Source organism: Quercus suber, unplaced genomic scaffold (genome assembly GCF_002906115.3).
Source record: "Quercus suber isolate HL8 unplaced genomic scaffold, Cork oak 2.0 scaffold_50, whole genome shotgun sequence".
Classification (NCBI taxonomy): Eukaryota; Viridiplantae; Streptophyta; class Magnoliopsida; order Fagales; family Fagaceae; genus Quercus; species Quercus suber.
In genome coordinates this window covers 1,631,495-1,650,899 of record NW_027069515.1, presented here as the reverse complement: position 1 = coordinate 1,650,899, position 19,405 = coordinate 1,631,495, and the positions used below count along the sequence as shown (strand labels likewise).

The window sequence follows — 19,405 nt, the reverse complement described above, 5'->3', positions numbered from 1 at the left end:
TTTTAGAAAAATTTATACCACTTTCATGAAATAATAATAATAATAATAATAATATTGTCAAAAAAGTTAGTTACTTTTTTTTCTTTTTCGTAAAAAATTTTTAAAAATAGTTCTTCAACCAATGCCGTTAGATTATATGTTAACTTTTTCCTTATTTAATTAATACATTTACATAAATGCAATTTTTTTTTATTTTAATAAGATAAAAGGTAAAAGAGTAATGCTAGAGATACAAACTTTTTTACAACAAATTTTTACAAACAGCTGAAGTAACGAGTGGTTATTGGTAAATGAAAAAGTGATCTTAATGGTAGATTTAAATAAAAACCAATAAAAAGTTAGTCACATCAACAGTTTGAAAAAATATTGTAAAATAATTTATAGTTGTAGCATTATTCAAGGTAAAATGAAGGGAATTATCATTCCTTCTCAAGAAATGTACTAAACTGGTACCAAAATATTTATTTTTATAAATAAATTAGATCTTTTACTAGAACATAATTAAAAACTTTACTAATATGATGATAGGAGTATAAATATGGGAGCTAAATTGAATTTAATCAAAAAAATCTAATTAGTAATAATAAATTGGTAAATCAGTAAATTGACTATATTTTGATAGCTTTTTTTTTTTTTTTTTTGCCTTTTTCTTTTTAAAGTTTTCACAAGCTTATCAAGCCACTCATTGATCTAACAGCAAAAATAAATGGGTTGGATGCATTTTGCACACTAGAATTATGTAGAATTAATGGCCTAGTGGCACCTATATATTTGGTAAGTGGCCCAACCCAACCCTCCCCGCTAACAACGACTCTATTGGTCAGACTCAGATACTTCCACAACTACCTACCTACCTTCCGTCCCATAAAAGTCCATCCTCTGTTCAATTTTGTAGCACTGGCACCCACACCAAAACAAACCATACGTTTTTCTTCTGCAACTCAAAATGAGTGCTAATAATAAACCATCAGATTCTCATTCCTTGGTCCTCCCATGGAAGACCCGGATCTCCGTCTCCGCTCTCTCCGCTGTCACCGACTTTTTTCGCAGATCTGACGGCACCGTCAACCGCCATATCCTCTCTCTCCTCGACGTCAAAGCAAGCCCTAATCCCAACCCCGTGAAAGGCGTCAAATCTTCAGACATCATGGTCGACCCTTCTCGCAACCTCTGGTTCCGCCTCTTCGTTCCCACGGACACGGACACCACCACCACTTCCCTCCCCGTCGTCATCTTCTTCCACGGCGGCGGCTTCACTTTCCTCTCCCCTTCCTCCTTCGCATACGACGCCGTATGTCGCCGCTTCGCTCGTAAACTCCCCGCCGTTGTTATCTCCGTCAACTACCGCCTCTCCCCGGAACACCGCTACCCATCTCAATACGACGACGGATTCGACGTCATTCAATACCTTGATCGCAGCAAACTTAAACAACTCCCAGATTTTGCGGACTTGTCGAAATGTTTCTTAGCTGGCGACAGTGCAGGTGCCAACCTGGCACACAACGTGGCAGTCCGGGCAAGTCGGGAAGGGTTCCAGTTCCGGGTCGTTAAAATAATCGGGTTGATTTCGATCCAACCGTTTTTCGGAGGAGAGGAGAGAACAGATTCTGAGATTCGGTTGCGGAAAAGTCCAATCGTTTCGTTGGAACGAACTGATTGGCTTTGGAAGGTGTTTTTGCCACAAGGGTCGGATAAGGATCATGAGGCAGTTAATGTGAGTGGGCCCAAAGCGGTTGATATATCGGGTTTGGAGTATCCGGAAACGGTGGTGTTTGTTGGGGGATTCGACCCGTTACAGGATCGGCAGAGGAGTTACTATGAGTGGTTGAAGAAATCTGGGAAACAGGCTCGCTTAATCGAGTATCCAAACATGATGCATGCGTTTTATGTGTTTCCAGAATTGCCTGAGTCGTCTCAGTTGATTGCACAGGTCAAGGATTTCGTTTCCTATAAATGTAAAACTTCCAATTCCCAATAATAATATTATTCTAAGAGAGTAATATGAACCGTATACACTCTCACTTTCTCTCACGCTCTAGTGTCAGTGTGTAGTGTATAATAAGGTGTGTATTAGTTTTTTTTTTAACCCTATTTAATTGATGGGTAAAAAGTGTGCCATGCAGCTAGTTGAATTTGCCTATTGTGTCCTGATGCATCAATCGGTGGTTAGGAAAAACCCAAATACTAGACACACGATGTATTACACTTTTATCATCAATAAAAAAATATTTCTATCTTCTATTCATTAAAATATATATATATATTTGTATGTATTGCCTTTCCAGAACCAGAAGTACAATTAAATAGTAATCTTGATACAGTCATAATCATAATCATACAATTTTTTTTTATTACAGTATATTTTTTTTCTTTTTGGCTGTACATTAGATTGCATCCATTTATTTTATCCAATGAACACTAGTACTTTCTTGACCCTTCGAAAAAAACAAACAAAAGTGAAGCAAGAGACGCGACCTGTTTATTTAATATGGTTGGTAGTTTTTCATAACACATTATATGCAATGAAAACTAGGGACTCTGCACTATCTTCTTTTTATTTTTAATTTTCCAATTTTTTTTTTCTTTAGACGAAGGACGCATATATATATATATATATATGAGAGAGATAGGTTCTAGAAGCAAGCATATATATATATATATATATATGAGAGATAGGTTCAAAGTTACACATTTTTTAAGCTATGAATTTAAGTAGATCCAACGTAAAAAAATTCCTCATTAATGCTAAATTCTTACAAGTATCTCATTAATTCCGCTTATTTATTGCATTCATACTCTCTAAACCCAACAAAAGTAAACGTCTACTCTCTTTTCTCTCTACGTTTGTTGTTCAAGCCTCTTTGTCTTTCTTCCGTTTGTCTTCGTCTGACTCTCTACATGCTCCTCACCATTGTTCCAAGTTGCCCCAAAAAAAAAAAAAAAAACCAATCACATTAACGTGTTGTGAGTGCTTTGTTTCTATTATGAGTACAAATCGCATTAAAGCTCCACCATTGTGAGTACTTTGTTTCTATTTTTCCTTTCTTTTCTGTTGTGAGTGCTCTGTTTTTTCTTTTATCTTTTTGGAAGACAGTAAATGGTTCACAAAGAATCATGTGGCAATACAGATTTGTTAGAACTCAAAATACATATTCAATATAAAACCATTGTATGTGTAGTAAATTTAGAGAAACTTACACTGTGACTTACATCGTTGGTAGTTCCCTAGTTACATCCCCAGGCTATGAGTGCTCTTAAAAAAAACTTACACTATGATTTACAGTGTTGAATAGTTGAAGAAATTGATAAACAAAAGACATCATCGAAGCTAGACATGAACATATTAATTCTTTTGTCTTTTGCGAGAAAGACATGAACTTATATAGGTGGTCGATAATGATATAATAATGGACAAATAGCAATTTGCCAACCAATTAATGATTTTGATGATGCAACTACTCTGGAGCAATTTAATAAAAAAAATAACTAAAAAACACTATCTGGTAGAAATATCTCGTTTTCATGTTCCGAATCTGTAATTAGAATGATGGAATATATATATATATATATATAATCTCATGTTTTCAAAGTTGAAATTGAATTTGAGTGTCAATTTGAGTGTTTGGTTATGATTATGTACATTTTTATATCTTTGTCATTATTTACAACTTCCAGTCAATTTGAGTGTTTGATTATAATTATGTACATTTTTATATCTTTGTCATTTTAAACATTTTTATTTAAAATGTTCGCATGTTTTTTATTTGTGTTCATTGTTTGTATTGGTTCTTATAGTTACTAAATCGCAAATGGAATGTGAAGAGTTATATGATGTCCCAAACAATTCGAGACCATCAGAGCAAGAGTTACCGCTTGAAGATTTTGGTGATTGTGAGTTGAAATCCAAGCCATATGTCGGAATGCAATTTGACTCCCTTGATGATGTTGAAACCTTTTACAAAGAATTTGCCAAAAAGGAATGTTTTGGAATCCGTATCCGTACAAGTAAAAAAGCACCCAGAAGAGATAATATAACAAGTCGTATTTATGTATGTCGTAGTGAAGGGCAGCACAAAACAAAAAATGCATTTAGACGGTGGTTTGAGCAGAGATGATGAAAACAAGGCCCGTAGAAGTTGCTCAAGTCTTAGAACTGGATGTGAAGCAATGCTTAGGGTCATGAAGAATAAGAAGTTGCAGAAATGGGTTGTGAAGGGATTTGACAACAACCACAATCATGGTATTATTAGTCCAAAAAGTGTCATACCTCCGATGCCACAAAAAAATGTCTACTGCTGCTAAGAGTCTAGTTGAAAATTTTGGTGAAGAAGGTCTTCCAACAGGAAAAGTTGCCATGATGTTCAATGTCGGTGACCAGACATTTACGAGTAGAGATTGTTGGAATCACTTGAGAGATGTTAGGGAAAAAATCTAGATGCTGGAGATGCCTCAGCTGTCCTTAATTATTGCCAAAAACAACAAGCTCAAACCTCCAATTTCTTTTATGCAATTCAGTGTGATGATGTTGGTCATATGGCTTGGAGAGAAATGAATGGCTTGAAGGATTATATAATATTCGAGAGTCATGGGTACCGGTTTACAATAGAAATACTTTTTTTGCAGGAATGAACACTACCCAGAGAAGTGAAAGCATCAATGCGTTCTTTGACTCCTTTGTTAACTCAAGAACTACATTAAAGGATTTTGTGGTCAAATTTGCAATGGTGGTGGACAGTCCTTATAAGAAAGAAAGGAAGGAAGACTTTGATTCAAGACATAAAACACCTTCTTTGGTAATTGGCTCAAAAATAGAGCATCAAGCTGCATCTATATACATGAGAACCATATTTAGCAAGTTCCAAAAAGAATTGGTGAGTAGTAATCACTTTACAAAGGAAAAGGTTGAGAAAAATGGAACTTGTTATAGGTACAAAGTAACAAGTTCCTTTGATCCAGATGATGCATTTATTGTGAAGCTGAATTTGGAATCAAAAGTTTGTGAATGTGACTGCCAACTTTTTGAGTTTATGGGAATTGTTTGTAGGCACATGTTATTAATCTTCCAGGTTAAAAATATTTTTCAAATTCCTAGCCACTACATCCTACAACGTTGGACAAAAGAAGCAAATAAAGAACTCAAAAGTGTAGAATATAGATCAAGCTTTGAGGATGAGCATCATATGTCAAGAGCCTTACGAAGCATCCATGTTTGTCAACGTGTAAGTCAATTGTCTAACCTTGCTGAAAAATCTGAAGATATATATAAAATGATAATCTCAGACTTAGACCACACTCTTAAGAAAGCTTTTGGAATGGAAAATGAACTACTTGAAGATAAGGAAGATGATGAAATGGATATGCATCATAAGAGAGGTGAATCAGCTAACATTGTTGAAGTAGAAGACTACTCTGTCATTGTTCCTTTGAATATAAAAGATCCACATGTATCACAATCCAAAGGTCAAAAGAAAAGTACCGAGAAACAGGGTCCTGGTGGGAGAATTAAAGGTGGGCTTGAAATATCCTTAGCTCGTGCAATGACAAAAAGACGATCTTGTCAACTTTGTGGAGGTTATGGTCATAATCTTCGTACTTGTAAACAATATAATGGTGAAGGAAGTGATTACCAAGATGAAGAAAACATTACAGAGATTGATGACAATGATATTGATGATTTAGCATAAAGTGAGTTCTTTCATTACATTTTTCGAGTCTTTTTTTTTTAAAGAATTTTTTATTGTAATAATATATATCTCATGTTTCAAATTTACTTATACCTTTTTTTGTTCTACTGTAGGTACATGTGGCTGAAGAGAATCACAAAATTATCATTCCTTGGTGGAATTTATATATATATATATATATATGTTGAGTCTAAGTAGCTGAAGGAACTATGTTTAAGGACCTATGTTGTTAATCATGATAAAATAGTTTTATTTGGTTTTTTGTTTTGTTTTTTTAAGGACCTATGTTGGAATACTGTTTTTTATTCAATTTAATGTCATTAACAGTGTGTTGGTAAGGACCTGTGTTGGAATTCTATTATTTAAGGACATATGACTTTCTTCTTCTTCTTCTTTTTTCAGATTTTTTACTGTTCACCTCTTGTTTTGAGGGGATACCTGCAGCTTTGTATTTGCTTTTTTAATAACAATTTCTTAAGGATGATCTATCTTTGTTTGTGGTTCTAAATAACAGGTAGTATAGCTGCTTTATGTTCCTACATTAGTGGTTCTACACTATTTACTGCACTGTTCTGTTTACTGCACTGCATTAGTAGTTCTACACTGTTTACAGCACTTTACTGCACTGTTCTATTTCTGCACTGCATTAGTATAGCTGCACTACACTGCACTTTACTGCACTGTTCTATTTCTGCACTGCATTAGTATAGCTGCACTACACTGCACTTTACTGCACTGTTCTATTTCTGCACTTCATTAGTATAGCTACATTGCATTGCACTTTACTACACTTTATTGCACTATTCTATTTTTGCACTGCATTAGTATAGCTGCACTGCACTACACTTTACTGCCTCTGAATCCTCTTATGTTAGGTAATGCTACTTGAAGTTACAATTTAATATATGCTAATTTAATATATGCTTGTTATTGAAGTTACAATTGCTAATTCAGCAATTTTATCAGTACAATAATGTGTAAATTCCAAGAATCTATGTCAAGTTATTTTTTAAAAGTAATAGGCAACTTTTATTGATAAAAGTAGAGGCATAAGCATCCATGATGTATACAAAAGAATTTCCAAATACAATCAAAGGCAGTCAATGAAGTCCATACAAGAAGAATAAAAACTCTCTTGAATCCAGTGGACCAATCTTATAGAAATCATAGAAAGCCCTTATTCCTAATATTCCAATGATTTCTCTAGTACAACTACTTTGTGCTGTCCAAAGACTCCAAACAATTGTTTCTAACAAAAATACACATCAGCCACTTTTCAAGTTTTCACCTAAGCATTTTAAAAGTTTGGATGAATAAAATGCCAAATTTCAAGCATCAAATCAAGAAGTGCTGTAACCCCACGTTTGAACGACTGTAGACTAGTTCAAAAGTGAATTAATATGGAACTAGTCTTTACAAAAAATCAGATCATTACACATTTATATAAATCATAGCTAACAATTAAAAACTACAGAAAACTAGTCTTGGCTTGAACTCTTCCAATGCACTGTTATGGCATTCTGCCTCTCTGCCCAAGTCTTTGTCTTGATACACTCCAATACCAGGAGCAGAATCGAACATCAGGCTTCAAGATGGAATGACTAGTCTTCTCTTTTGGAAATCTGTCAAGAGTTGAGTTGCCGAGATCAAAGTGTCTTAAAGAGGGATAATTGATTCATTTGCTCTCAATTTATTTCTTCGCTGCCAAACATAACAGGCTACTTGCAAACAAGTCCAATTTCTGCTTTCGTTGCCCAACTAGCTCAACCAAGTCTGAAAAGGAATTTAAGGCTGGGAAATCACATCTAACCCAGCTGAACAGTTTATTCCACATAGGTTGGACATCACTACAGTCCCATAAGGATTTGAGAATTTCCTTTATATCACCCTCAGTTTAAATTTTGTAGCCTAGCAATGAGAGTCAATCAATAGCTTTGTATAATCCCTGTGACAAAGAAAGGCAACTTAAATAAATTCTTTTTTTGGTAGAACAAAATGGTATATAATTAAACCATATGGTTGTTACCCCAAAGTCACCAACCGTAGCCAAACAAAGAGAATTATATAGGTTGATAATTTTAAAGAGTGGTTAACTGTTGCAAAATCAAATTCCAAGCAACATAAGAGATGCTAACTAAGTGGCCCTCACGTCCAAATGGCAATAATTGTGGATGGGCAAAAATACTACATCCATAAATATAAAGAACACTTCGAAATACAATAATAAACAGCCACCAATTACACATTTACCACCTTTTTAACATCAAAATAAGCCTAAACAACAAACACAAAATCATCTAACCAAATGTTGTCCTCACCACATATATCTCAGATTCACTTTGCACATTATAGTGCATGTACACGCAGGTGCCAAAATGATCATACCACTAATCTTGATCATATCTAAGCAAAAAATATAACTTCTAGCATGATCTAGAAATAGGCAAGATTCATGAAAAGACCATACTCAAATTTTTTAAAATGGAAAAAAAAAAAAAATTCATTGGGGCATTTTATCAAACAGTTGGAGCACAAAAGGAATGAGCCGAAGTTGCGTAATCAATTGGCCATGAATTCCTAATTACCTAGTACAAAAATCACTCAACATACACCATTTTATCAAGGACTTAACTATAATTGTCAAATAGATCAACATGATTATCAAAGGGAATCAAAGAAAAACAAATAATTAAAAAACCAAGAACACCCACAATGTTTTTGGCGGCAACCTGGAACAATGGTGGAGGAGCAATGTAGAGAGTCAACCCAGATCAAGAACACCTACAATGTTTTTTTTTTTTTTTTTTTTTTTTTTGGGAACAATGGTGGAGGAGCGATTTGTACTCACAATTGAAACAGAGCACTCACAACACGTTAATGCCATTTTTTTTTTTTGGCGGCAACCTGGAACAATGGTGGAGGAGCAATGTAGAGACTCAGACAGAGACAAACGGAGAGAGAGAGAGAGACAAACAGAGAAAGAGAGGATTGAACACCAAACGTAGAGAGAGAGGGAGAGTTAGACGTTTTCTTTGGTTGGGTTTAGAGATATGTATTAAATGTAATAAATAAGCGACAATTAATGAGATACTTGTAAGAATATTAGCATTAATGAGAAAAATTTTTTGACCGCTGGATCTACTTAAATCTAGTGGCTTAAAAAAGGTGTAACTCTTTAGAGTTACACCAGGTGTAACTTGAACCCATCTATATATATATATAGTTATATATGTAGTTATTAATTTGTAGAAAAGGGATCAAACACCCCCCCCCCCCCAAAAAAATTGCCGAAGTGTTGAACTCTACAACAATTTATAATTGCTCCATAGATTTTAAAGTGCATCTTTACTCTTTAGTACCCTTTTTTTCCCCGTAAATGAGAGATTAAGATGAATGGAAAAACTTCATAGCAAAAAGTGAACCTTTAATTGGTCAAGCCGCATGGTGTTATAAATTTTTTGACAATACTACATGTATTACGAGCTTTATGTAATGTTGACATGATCAACACTTTATATATTGGAATAGCACCTATTTACTATGCATTTCACATGTTAATTTTAAATGAGGTTAAATCCAAAAAAAGAATGGTATGATAGTGTAACACCCCAACCTAAGTACATAATTAATTTTATGGGTTATATGCATGTTATTATCTTAATTACGTTTAAGTGCATGAAGTTTTGATTTTGTGATATTATTAAAACATATATGCTCTTTCAATGTTATGGATACAACTTTATAAAGGTAAGTATATATATACATATATGTGTGCGCGCGCAAAGTTATATTATTCTTTGGGTCTTTTTAAAGATATAAACTTATAAAGGGTGGAAAGTAGAATTGTCAAAAGTTGGAAAAAGTGGGCTTTGATTTTTCTTCCTAGCATCACCCATAGTCCACCCCCAAAGTCAATGTTCTTATCCTTCTTTTGCTGCTCCAGAACAGCTTCTAGGTTTATCTTTCCTTGTTCTTTTTGTTCATTTCCTTTTGCTCCTACACGGCCAAACCTCTCTCTCTCTCACTTTCTCACCAAAAATTCTAATTTCTCTAAGAAGAAACTAAGAGCCTAAACACTAAGGTTTCATCTTCAAAGTATGTAGGTAAGTAATCAAAACTTCATTTGATTTTGGGCATGTGGATACTATAATTATTTGTTTATTTTCATTCTTTATCCTCTGTTCTGATTTGTGAGACTGAACTTGTGATTCTGTTTTTGTACGTTGAAAGAGTGATGGTTTTATGGACTATTGGATGCTTATTAGGGTATTTTAATATGTATTGTATAGGTATAAAAATACCCAAATGAAATGAAGGTCAATAGCTATTTATTGATGATTTTAGAAAGAACATGTGCTGAAGCTGTCACTGTGACAGATTTGATGTTTACAACAAGAAAATTCTGTATTAAATCATTTTCTGTGAATTAGGATGCTAGGAGTAGTTTTTATGAATTCTAAGACACACATGGTTGTTATGGATGTGGTCTCACAGTATTTGGATGAGTAGAAAAATAATGGTACAATTTTTAATTTGCAAGAAATTCTGTCAGGACAGATTTGAGCATACTGCTTTTTATGATTTTTAATAAATCATGGGTTTATTTTTTGACTCCGAAATTTTTATGGTATATACTGAACATACAGAGGAGTAGTTATGTAAAATTTCATGACTTTTGGATGTGTTTTAACAGCCCATTCGTATTTTACAAATGGGGATTTTGCTGCTGTAATGACCAGTAAACAGGGTAGGATAACTCTGACTTTGTGGATTTAATTTTGAAGCTAGGTTGAATGTTTTGAGCTATAATTTAATATGCTCATTATTTGGTATGTTTGGATCATATATAAGTTTTATTCCTTGGTTTCTCTATGGTTTGGATGCATAATGTGTTTGATGATTGTATCATATGTTTTGGGGAACTTATTGTGATGGGAATTAAGATTTTCTTAAGTTTGAGAGTTAGGTTATAATTGAGGTATAAGTTTAAATACTTAGGAAGAGGTTGTCAATAATAAGTTTTGGTTTTTCATTTAGGTGACGAGAACGAGAACACGGACACTTGAGCTCCTCTTGTACAATCTCTCGCGTCTTCGACTTTCAGGTAAGGGACTTGAGATATGTGCTTTTGATAAGTATAAAGATTATTTCAAAAAGGATTATGCATTAAAACCTTTTAATTAAAGATATTACATAAAAGCATGACTTAAGTAAAATATATGTTCGTGAGTGGTGCAAGCTTATATACAGGATAATTTTAACATATTAATGCTAGTACTTATATCATGAATATCATAGTTTAGAATGAAGTGGATATGCTACTATTATGAAATAATTAGGTAAAAGTATAGTTATCAGAAAAATATAGTGTTCGGGTTATTCCATTGTTATGTTCTGAACTCAGCCAGTAGGGGTTAATTATTGGCTTTCCATGGAAAATGTTATCTATTTGGCCATTTAAAGTAGAGGAAATGGGGTTGCCCGTAACTCTAATCTGAACAAGGCCTTCTCCCCAATGTGTACGGATGGCGGGGAGGAATAAAACCTTGAGGAGATGTGTCATCAGGCCTCTCAAAGAGGACAATATCATGCACACAAGGTCACCCAAATGTGATGAGGCCTTCTCTGTACAGACTTATCAGATATGGAATAACCAATATGTCATTAATAGCTATATTATGTGATTAATCATGAGAGAATGATTTTATTTAAATGCATTATGAAGTTAAAAGCTCTCATGAAAAGAAGTTTATGATGAAACATTTTATAGTCTTTCTAAAAATAAGATAACGGAATTATGTTTACGTTTCTTATTATGCCCTTTTATTATTATATGAAGGGAAAATGAAGTATTTTATCTGAAAGTTCATACGTTATTTTAAGAACAACGTGAATAGTATGAAGCTATATTATCAAAGCTGGCATATCCATAAAATATTTGATTTACATGCATTCTTATCAAGGGCCCATGGAGCTTAAAAACCTTACTGGGCTTCGCAGCTCACCCTTTTATATTTTAGTGCACAAGTTCTTCCTAGAAGTAGCAAGAGTATTAGAGGTGGCAAGGATTCGGTGTTTTCTCGTTTGTTAGAATGTATAGTTAGTTTTTGTTGTACAGTAGTTATCTCTTTTGTTGTATAGGAAGAATCAAGATGTACTTGATTCTTGAGCATAGATGTAATTCGGTATCTTAGTTTGTTTTAAACTCCGGTTGTATGTCTTTGGGGTTAGGTTTGTAATAAGAGTTTGGTAAACGTTTAGCTATGTAATACTTACATGAATACCTGACGTTTTTAGCCAAGTGGTAATCTTTCCAAGTTCAAAGGAAATGAAATTTCAAGTTTTCATCATTTTTTTATATTATGATTTTATGTAAGAAAATAAGCAGGAATTCAAGAAACAAATTCTTGATAAGCACTTTCAGATCAGGTTGGTTCGTGTTAGTATTGAGGTAAACTTAATATTAACATGCCGGTCATGCTCTAAATCCTGAAGTACAGGTTTGGGTCGTGACAGATAGTTCATTGGTTCTGTTGGTGCAAACACAATGATAATGGAAATAACACAAAGAGAAACTGAATAATACTTCTAAATGTTATTAATTTAAAGAGAAAAATTACACAACACTATTTGGACTGAGACGCGGCACTTGCTCTCTTTAAGGAGATTTAAGTCCTTGGTTGGCTAAACTTTGCTCTTTTTGTTGTTGTTGGTTTTTTTTTTTTTTTTTTTTTGGTATATTGCAGTAACTTGGATTGGGTCTGAATGAGTCTATTTATAAGCTCAATGGTAATTACTCTGAATGGCCTGTCAAGTAGGAAGATCCATGAGGCTGATTAATTTCCATTTTTGATACTTCCACCCTTCACCTCCCCCTTACGCACGTATCTAACCTAATATCTGAGACAATTCATATTAGCCCATTAATCACCGTAATTAAAAAGAATAAAATAGTCTCTCTCCTTTTCAATGTGGAATTATACATTTTCACTAACTCCTCATCTTTCATATTCATTCTCATATATTTACATTTATGTTGTAACATTTATTTATTTTAATTATTTAATATTAAAATGCTCCAACAAGTTCAACCTTTAAATTTAGTGTTGATCCTATGCCAATTGATGTAAGTAGAACTACATTAAGTCAACCAACTTTGGACACAACCGACTAGTTTCAGCTTGCCCATTGGCGCTTTTTTTTGTATGCCAAAATTAATGTCAGTGGTTTGATTATTGGCTGTGGGTTTTGAAAATCAACCAATAACTAAACTAGTTGACATATATGTATTTGTGTGTGTGTATATTAAAAACAAATACACTTATTCTCTCTCTCTCTCTCTCTCTCTCCCCTCACTGATTTGTTGTTTTCCCCTTCAATTTTCGGTTATTCCCATTGATTATGAGTCATTTCTTCTCCTGTACTAATTTTTCCTCAAGCCAACTGTCATTGTCATTATCATCAACAAGTGCCAACCAAGCCGAATAAGACCAAGCATGTAAAATTGCCTCCTTGCAATTTGACGGCCCTTCCTTGGTACAACTCAGTTGGGGGGAGAGGGGGGGGGGTGTTGAGAAACTACAAGGAGCAATGTGTTGCATTTGCCTCCTTGCAATTTGACGGCCCTTCCTTGGTACAACTCAGTTGGGGGGAGAGGGGGGGGGGTGTTGAGAAACTACAAGGAGCAATGTGTTGCAAAATCACCCACTAAAACCAACTGCACCTCACCATAAACAACCCTAATTAGGTTATTGCTCTAGCTACTAGGTTAATAATTAATTAATTTTAATATATATAAGAATATATAAAATAAAAAATTGATGTCTATAATCAAATGGTTAATTATAGTTTAACCACTTGTGGTTAGGCCCATTTAATAATGCGTACATGTAGTGGACACAAGGGGGGAGTCGCCACCTAGTTTTTGTAATGGTCTAAGAACCATATATATAGCATCCTTTCGAGGAAGGACCTCTGATCTTACTACCAGAGTATGGGTTTGGAGTTTATGTATGTTCTTGGGAAGATGTTAGGCACCCAAGATCGCCCAACCCTATGGTTGGCCTCCCATCATTGTGTCTTATGTTTTAACCTTATTAAAAACAAATTCAACACTTGTATTCTAACTCACACACATGCTAGCATGCATCTAACATATAACATGACATCATTCATCCCAAAACACATTTATCCATAAAGCAATAAAGAGCCCAACACATATGAGAAACCCTAACGTGTGAAACCTTATCATACATCTCAATGCAAAGCAACAACCCAAACATGGCAGCAAAGCAAGTCATATCATGAATAAAAAATGAGGCATCAACTTCATACACATATCAAGAGAGGATTAAACAAACAACATGCATGTACATGTGAATGAATAACCTATCTTACTTACCTTGCAGCATCTCAGCACCTATGGCATTGTGCATGGACATGTGAATGAATGATCATGGTGTTTAAACCAGACATAAACATGTGTTGAGGACCGTTTTTTCAGCCCAAGTGGCATTACTTCATTGGCAACCCGTGCCACATCAACATATTATTGATTTTTTGGGTAAATATATTTAAAGCCCAAAATAAGCTCATATCTCATTCAACTATGTGGATTGGACTCACATGGCCCACGAGATCCTTACTTCAAGAGGCGGATTCATGGTCTACATTTCCTTTTCATCAATTGGGATCATAACACATGATATCATCAACATCAACATATGGATTGGGCTTAAGCAATGAATCAAAGCTTATGGCCCATATTACCTCTCTTACACTCATGGTAAGCGGCTTCTTTAACAAGAGTCCATATTTACACAAAATGACAACAAAACCCGAGGTATGTCATCTCACCTTCAGCTTATGATCCAAGCTCATAAGTCTCTTTGGGGAAACTTTGGGAGCCATGGTTTGGAAGGCTAAAAAGTATGTTTAGTAAAGCTCCAGCGGTTTAAAGTTGATAAAAGAGACATCTTGCTTGGTGTGTCTTCTCCAACTCCTTGAACTCTGACAAGTCCGTGTGTAGCAGGTAACATATGGTAAGCATCTCTTATCACGTAGCACTTAAAATGATAAAATTCCTCATTGCTCTTTTCTTAAGGCTTAATATTCATCATATAACAAATACTTAATATCCCCAGCCATCTAACTACTGGGAAGATAACTGTTCATTCAATCCCTAGTTGTTGCTATACAAATTTAGAAACTTTATTATATCATTCTACATAAATCTCATTACTTCTTTCAGCTAAAATCTAACTCAAACATGTGGCCTAATCTGATTGGCTATCTTTATCTCTTTTTATATACAAAATATTCATGATATCTCTAATACCCAACTGCTGTCTACATCAATCTGATCATATATTTCTCTACCAGCTGCCAAAGCAAAGCATTAAATACTTTTCTTGCTCACCAAGATTATGTCACAACCCAATGAGGCCTTGGCCAAATCTCTAAAACTTCATTAATTGTCAACCAACCATTTTATTACTTAGTAGAAATGTGTTGTAATGGAACCTTGTACCAAAAACACAAAGACCCAAAAAGGAAGCATTTTCAGCTGAACCCCAACAGTGTATTCAGCACTTGACACCTAGCTGGAAGTGATATCATCAGTCATTTAATGCTGAAATCCCAGTAGCCAGCTGTTATACCCAAAATAGCAAGATACCCACCAAAGAAATCTTACCATTTTTCAGCCAAATCCTTGAAATGACCTCTCTAATGGTCTGAAATGACTTATCTAACCTCATTGGTTCTGCCCAAAGCAAACAACATTTTTATGATAGCTGTCACAGCTTTTCCTAACAGCTGGGACAGCTTTTTCATGATAGCTGTCACAACTTTTCTTGATAGTTAGGACAGCCTTTTCAGAACAGCAGTGACAACTAACCCAGCAGCCTGAGCATTACTGATTTTTTCACTTTTGTCTAAAACCAAAACCAACTATTGAAACTACCTTTCTCTTACCAAAATACTTTCCTTTTCTGGTACTCTTTTCCCAGCAACTCTTACCCAAAACAGCAAGAATACCTTAAAGCTAAACATACCATTTTTGGCAAAATCTTAAAATGGATTTTCTGAAGATTCATTGCTATTTGGGACATATTTTGGCTAATATTCTTTGCTAAAATACCTCTTTAAACTCAGCTCTAAAGGGAACCCTTCATCAACACCCAAAAGGGGACACCAATGGAGAGGAAGAACTCTCTCATAAACTTCTCTCTCCCTTTAATCATCTTCTGAAGTTCTTAATGAAGTGCTGAATTTTTGAGTTTTTAGTTTCCAAATTAGAAACTAAACTCTTCAGCCCTTAGCTCATAAATGTCCTTCATAAGCCTTCATACAATCCTAGCAAAAAATCCCAGCAGCTTGGCTAAACACACTACAACACTATTACCCCTCTTATACTCATTCTCTCACTCTCCATATTTAGAAAATACACCTATCTCACCGCTCCTATCTCCAAATACCTAAACACATCTCCATGCTCTTCTCTTACAAAATCTGTCCTCTTGGAAAGCAATCTCTACAACTTCTCTAGCAGTTATAATCTCACATTTTTACTATCTTTAACCTCCATATCTCTCATACTTCTATATATCATATACTACATCCCACAAAACATCTATATCTTTTACTATCTCTATACTTCTCAAGAGATATTAAACACTCATACTAAAAGCCCTTTTCATGGAAGGTATGAACTTCTATTACTAAAGCCCTTCTCCTAAAAGGCACCAAGATTTCATATCAAAGCCCTTCTCTTAGAAGGCACAACTACTTCTTACATAAAGCCCTTCTCTTAGAAGGCACATATACTCTATACAAAAACCCTTCTCATGGAAGGCAACACTATTCATAACTTCACAAAAACTAAAAAAGCATTGTTAAGGGAAAAATTCATTTAAGTGCATGATATGAGGGGCAAGCTTAACTAGCCCCTACACACAGCTGGACATACTCTCTCTCCCTCTAGTTGCACCCATTTTTCCCCTTAATCTTGAAGTTATCATGGCAAACTGCCTCTCTACCGCTGGGTCACTTTGCTGGGATATTATCAGCTCATAGAAGCTATACAACTGGGGCTACAAACCATATAAAGATAAGTGATTTTGCTTCCTTATCTTTAAATTTACATCATTGAGTATATGATTGCTTCACATTTAAATACATATTACTTTATCCCAACTACTATTACAATTATTAACCAAGGTTTAAACTCATTTAAATGCATGATAAGAAGGGCAAGCTTAACTAGCCTCTACTGCTGGCATTCTACTAGAATCCTATCAATTCAGTGATGCTATACAACTGGAGTTATAAACCATACAAAGACAAGTGACTTTGCTTCCATATCTTTAAATCTACATCATTGACTCCATGCTTACTTTACCTTTAAATACAAATTACTTTATTTCAACTACTATTACAACTACTAATCAAAGCTATCATATCAAACACATATTACATATTTACTTAACCATTATTGTAATTCTTAGATTTTGGCCTTAATGATTTTGTAGGCTTAAACGCCAGTAGCCGTTGGACCACATGGCCCAATTTTGAGTTTCGGATGCAACTCCCCAAAAAGAACTCGGGCCTAGTAAGGTCATCCCTCCAACAGATTACAAGTGGCCAAGGAATCGAAAAAGGCCCCTGAACAACATGAAACCCTAATTTAAACATATTAAAGATAACAAGCATACAAGATAGAGACTCAGGCATGTTTAAACATAAGAAATGGGTTTAAACAAGGACAAAACATATGGAACAAGCGAACCAAACAACATAAGAAATCTAAATTAGTGTTTCTGGGCAAGTATCTACGTGCACAGCCAAAAGGCCTACATATGTAAGGTTTAATCTGCGTACGCATGCTTATGGCATGTGTGCGTGGGACTTTTTGGTCATATCAAACTATTTTTTCCCTTCATTTTTTTTTTTGTTGGATAAAACCCAAAACTTAATACCCAATATCAATTTTGTTTCCATCCTTTTTTATTCTATCTTAAATTTGAAATGGAAGTCTTTTTATCATAACTGCTTATTTCCTCTTTCACATGGCTCAATGCATTTTATACATCATCAAGAACTTGCATCAAACAAGTTTAAGTGAAACTCTAATTCTATTGTTTAGATTTAGATTTTGGCTTCACACCTCCATAAATTAGACTGAAGTTTGATTTTTTATTCATATCAACTTCTTCAATGTGGAGTGTATAAATATGTGTGTGTGTGTGTGTGATTTTTTGGAGTATGCTTCCCTTCTACTACCTACTGTATGGTTTTTTCTTCTATTCTTCCATTCTCCTACCTACAACCTTGCAAGTTTGTATTTGTTTACTCTAATTTTTTCATCAAATTGAATAGATTTTTTGTTTTTTTTTTTTGTCTTTTGTTTAACCTAATTTCCTTAAGTTTTATCTAATTTATATGCTTAGGAGATAAGCGAAGAGAAATTGGAAAACCTCCATTTATTATCTAAGGAAGAGCAGGCAGACCTCTGCTGCCAATTGGATGATACCATTACATACTATGAACATTTGGAAGAGGCACATGATCGCTTGCTTAAACGGCTCTACCCGGATTTCCTAAGGGTGTATTCCTTGGAGGTTCTCCCATTTTATCTGGAGGCAGAGGAACGGGGGGAAAGAAGTAGAAAAGACCCTGGTAATAGGGGGGGGGGGTTTATGGTTGAAGAATCCATTATTAAATATAGTTAGACATGATTTTATATTATTTTGTATATCATATAAGTTTTTTTTGGTTTTGGTTTTCCTTGAAGAGTTAGGTAATAAGTATATATGAATGAGATAGGTTCTTCGTATCTTTTGGGTTCTTTAGCCTATATATTGTTATGAATTTTAGTATGTGTGTGTAAGATGTTTGATTATGTGTTTTGGTTCCTTCATTATCCGTTCTCTCTTTTTTCTTTTTTCTTTTTTAATCTTTTTATAATTCTTCTCTCACGATCTTCCTAATTTTTATTAATACCAAAATTTTTAGTTAACTACAGAGGTGGGTTCCAATTTTGTATATCATATATGTTGTTTTCATCCCATTGTTAAATCCTTTTGCTTTTACTCATAATACAAATTGTTCTTCACAAAAATAGCCCAGGAGAGATGCACTTTCTGTTTGCAGGACCTCACCACCAAAAGGTATTACTTTTCAATTCTCATCATATATTAATGCTAATGAATTTATCTTCAATTATTAATGCAAACTTATTGCCAAGGTCTTAACTCTTAATTTTTTTTACTAAAAAAAATTCTAGAAGTTTTTGTGTGTGTGTGTACCCTCTTTTTTCTTTTTTAGGGTGAAACTCACCCAAGTTTCAGTGTTTCTTTCCTTACATTCAAGTACAAAAATTCAATTCTTATGTAAGTTTCTCTACTTTCATTTTTTTAAAGTTTAGTCATTTCAACTGTTCTTAACTATTGAATTGAGGCTACCACTTAAATATGCCTTCAAATAATTTTTAGGATTTTTTTTTTAAATTATTGAATTCAACATTTTTTTCATTTAAATATGCAATGGTGATTACTTGAGCTTTAAAGCTTAATATATTATGTAAACTCCCTTAAAAAATTTTGGGCATCTCCTTTTATATTAGTTACATATTTTCTTAAAACAAAAGGTTACATAGTTTTATACCTTAGTCTTACACAACATGCATTCATTATCTAACCTAAAGTAAAATATTACTTTAT

The 19,405-nt window shown here is 34.2% G+C and overlaps 1 protein-coding gene and 1 long non-coding RNA gene across 3 annotated transcripts; both read left to right on the top strand.

Annotated features, from left to right (window-relative positions):
* Positions 1-874: 874 nt before the first annotated feature.
* LOC112005063 (probable carboxylesterase 18) lies at positions 875-2,241 on the top strand. Its single transcript, XM_024037311.2, has one exon. The coding sequence runs from the start codon at positions 947-949 to the stop codon at positions 1,976-1,978; it is 1,032 nt and encodes a 343-aa protein (XP_023893079.1). The 5' UTR covers positions 875-946; the 3' UTR covers positions 1,979-2,241.
* Positions 2,242-9,585: 7,344 nt separating this feature from the next.
* Positions 9,586-18,603, top strand: LOC111997316 (uncharacterized). Of its 2 annotated transcripts, none has more exons than XR_002881349.2 (4): positions 9,586-9,787; positions 10,722-10,788; positions 14,093-14,725; positions 17,216-17,630. It is a non-coding gene; the product is annotated as an uncharacterized LOC111997316 (long non-coding RNA). The 2 variants fall into 2 exon arrangements; XR_002881348.2 differs by lacking the exon at positions 17,216-17,630 and adding an exon at positions 18,134-18,603 and having other exon boundaries at positions 9,587-9,787.
* Positions 18,604-19,405: the final 802 nt, after the last annotated feature.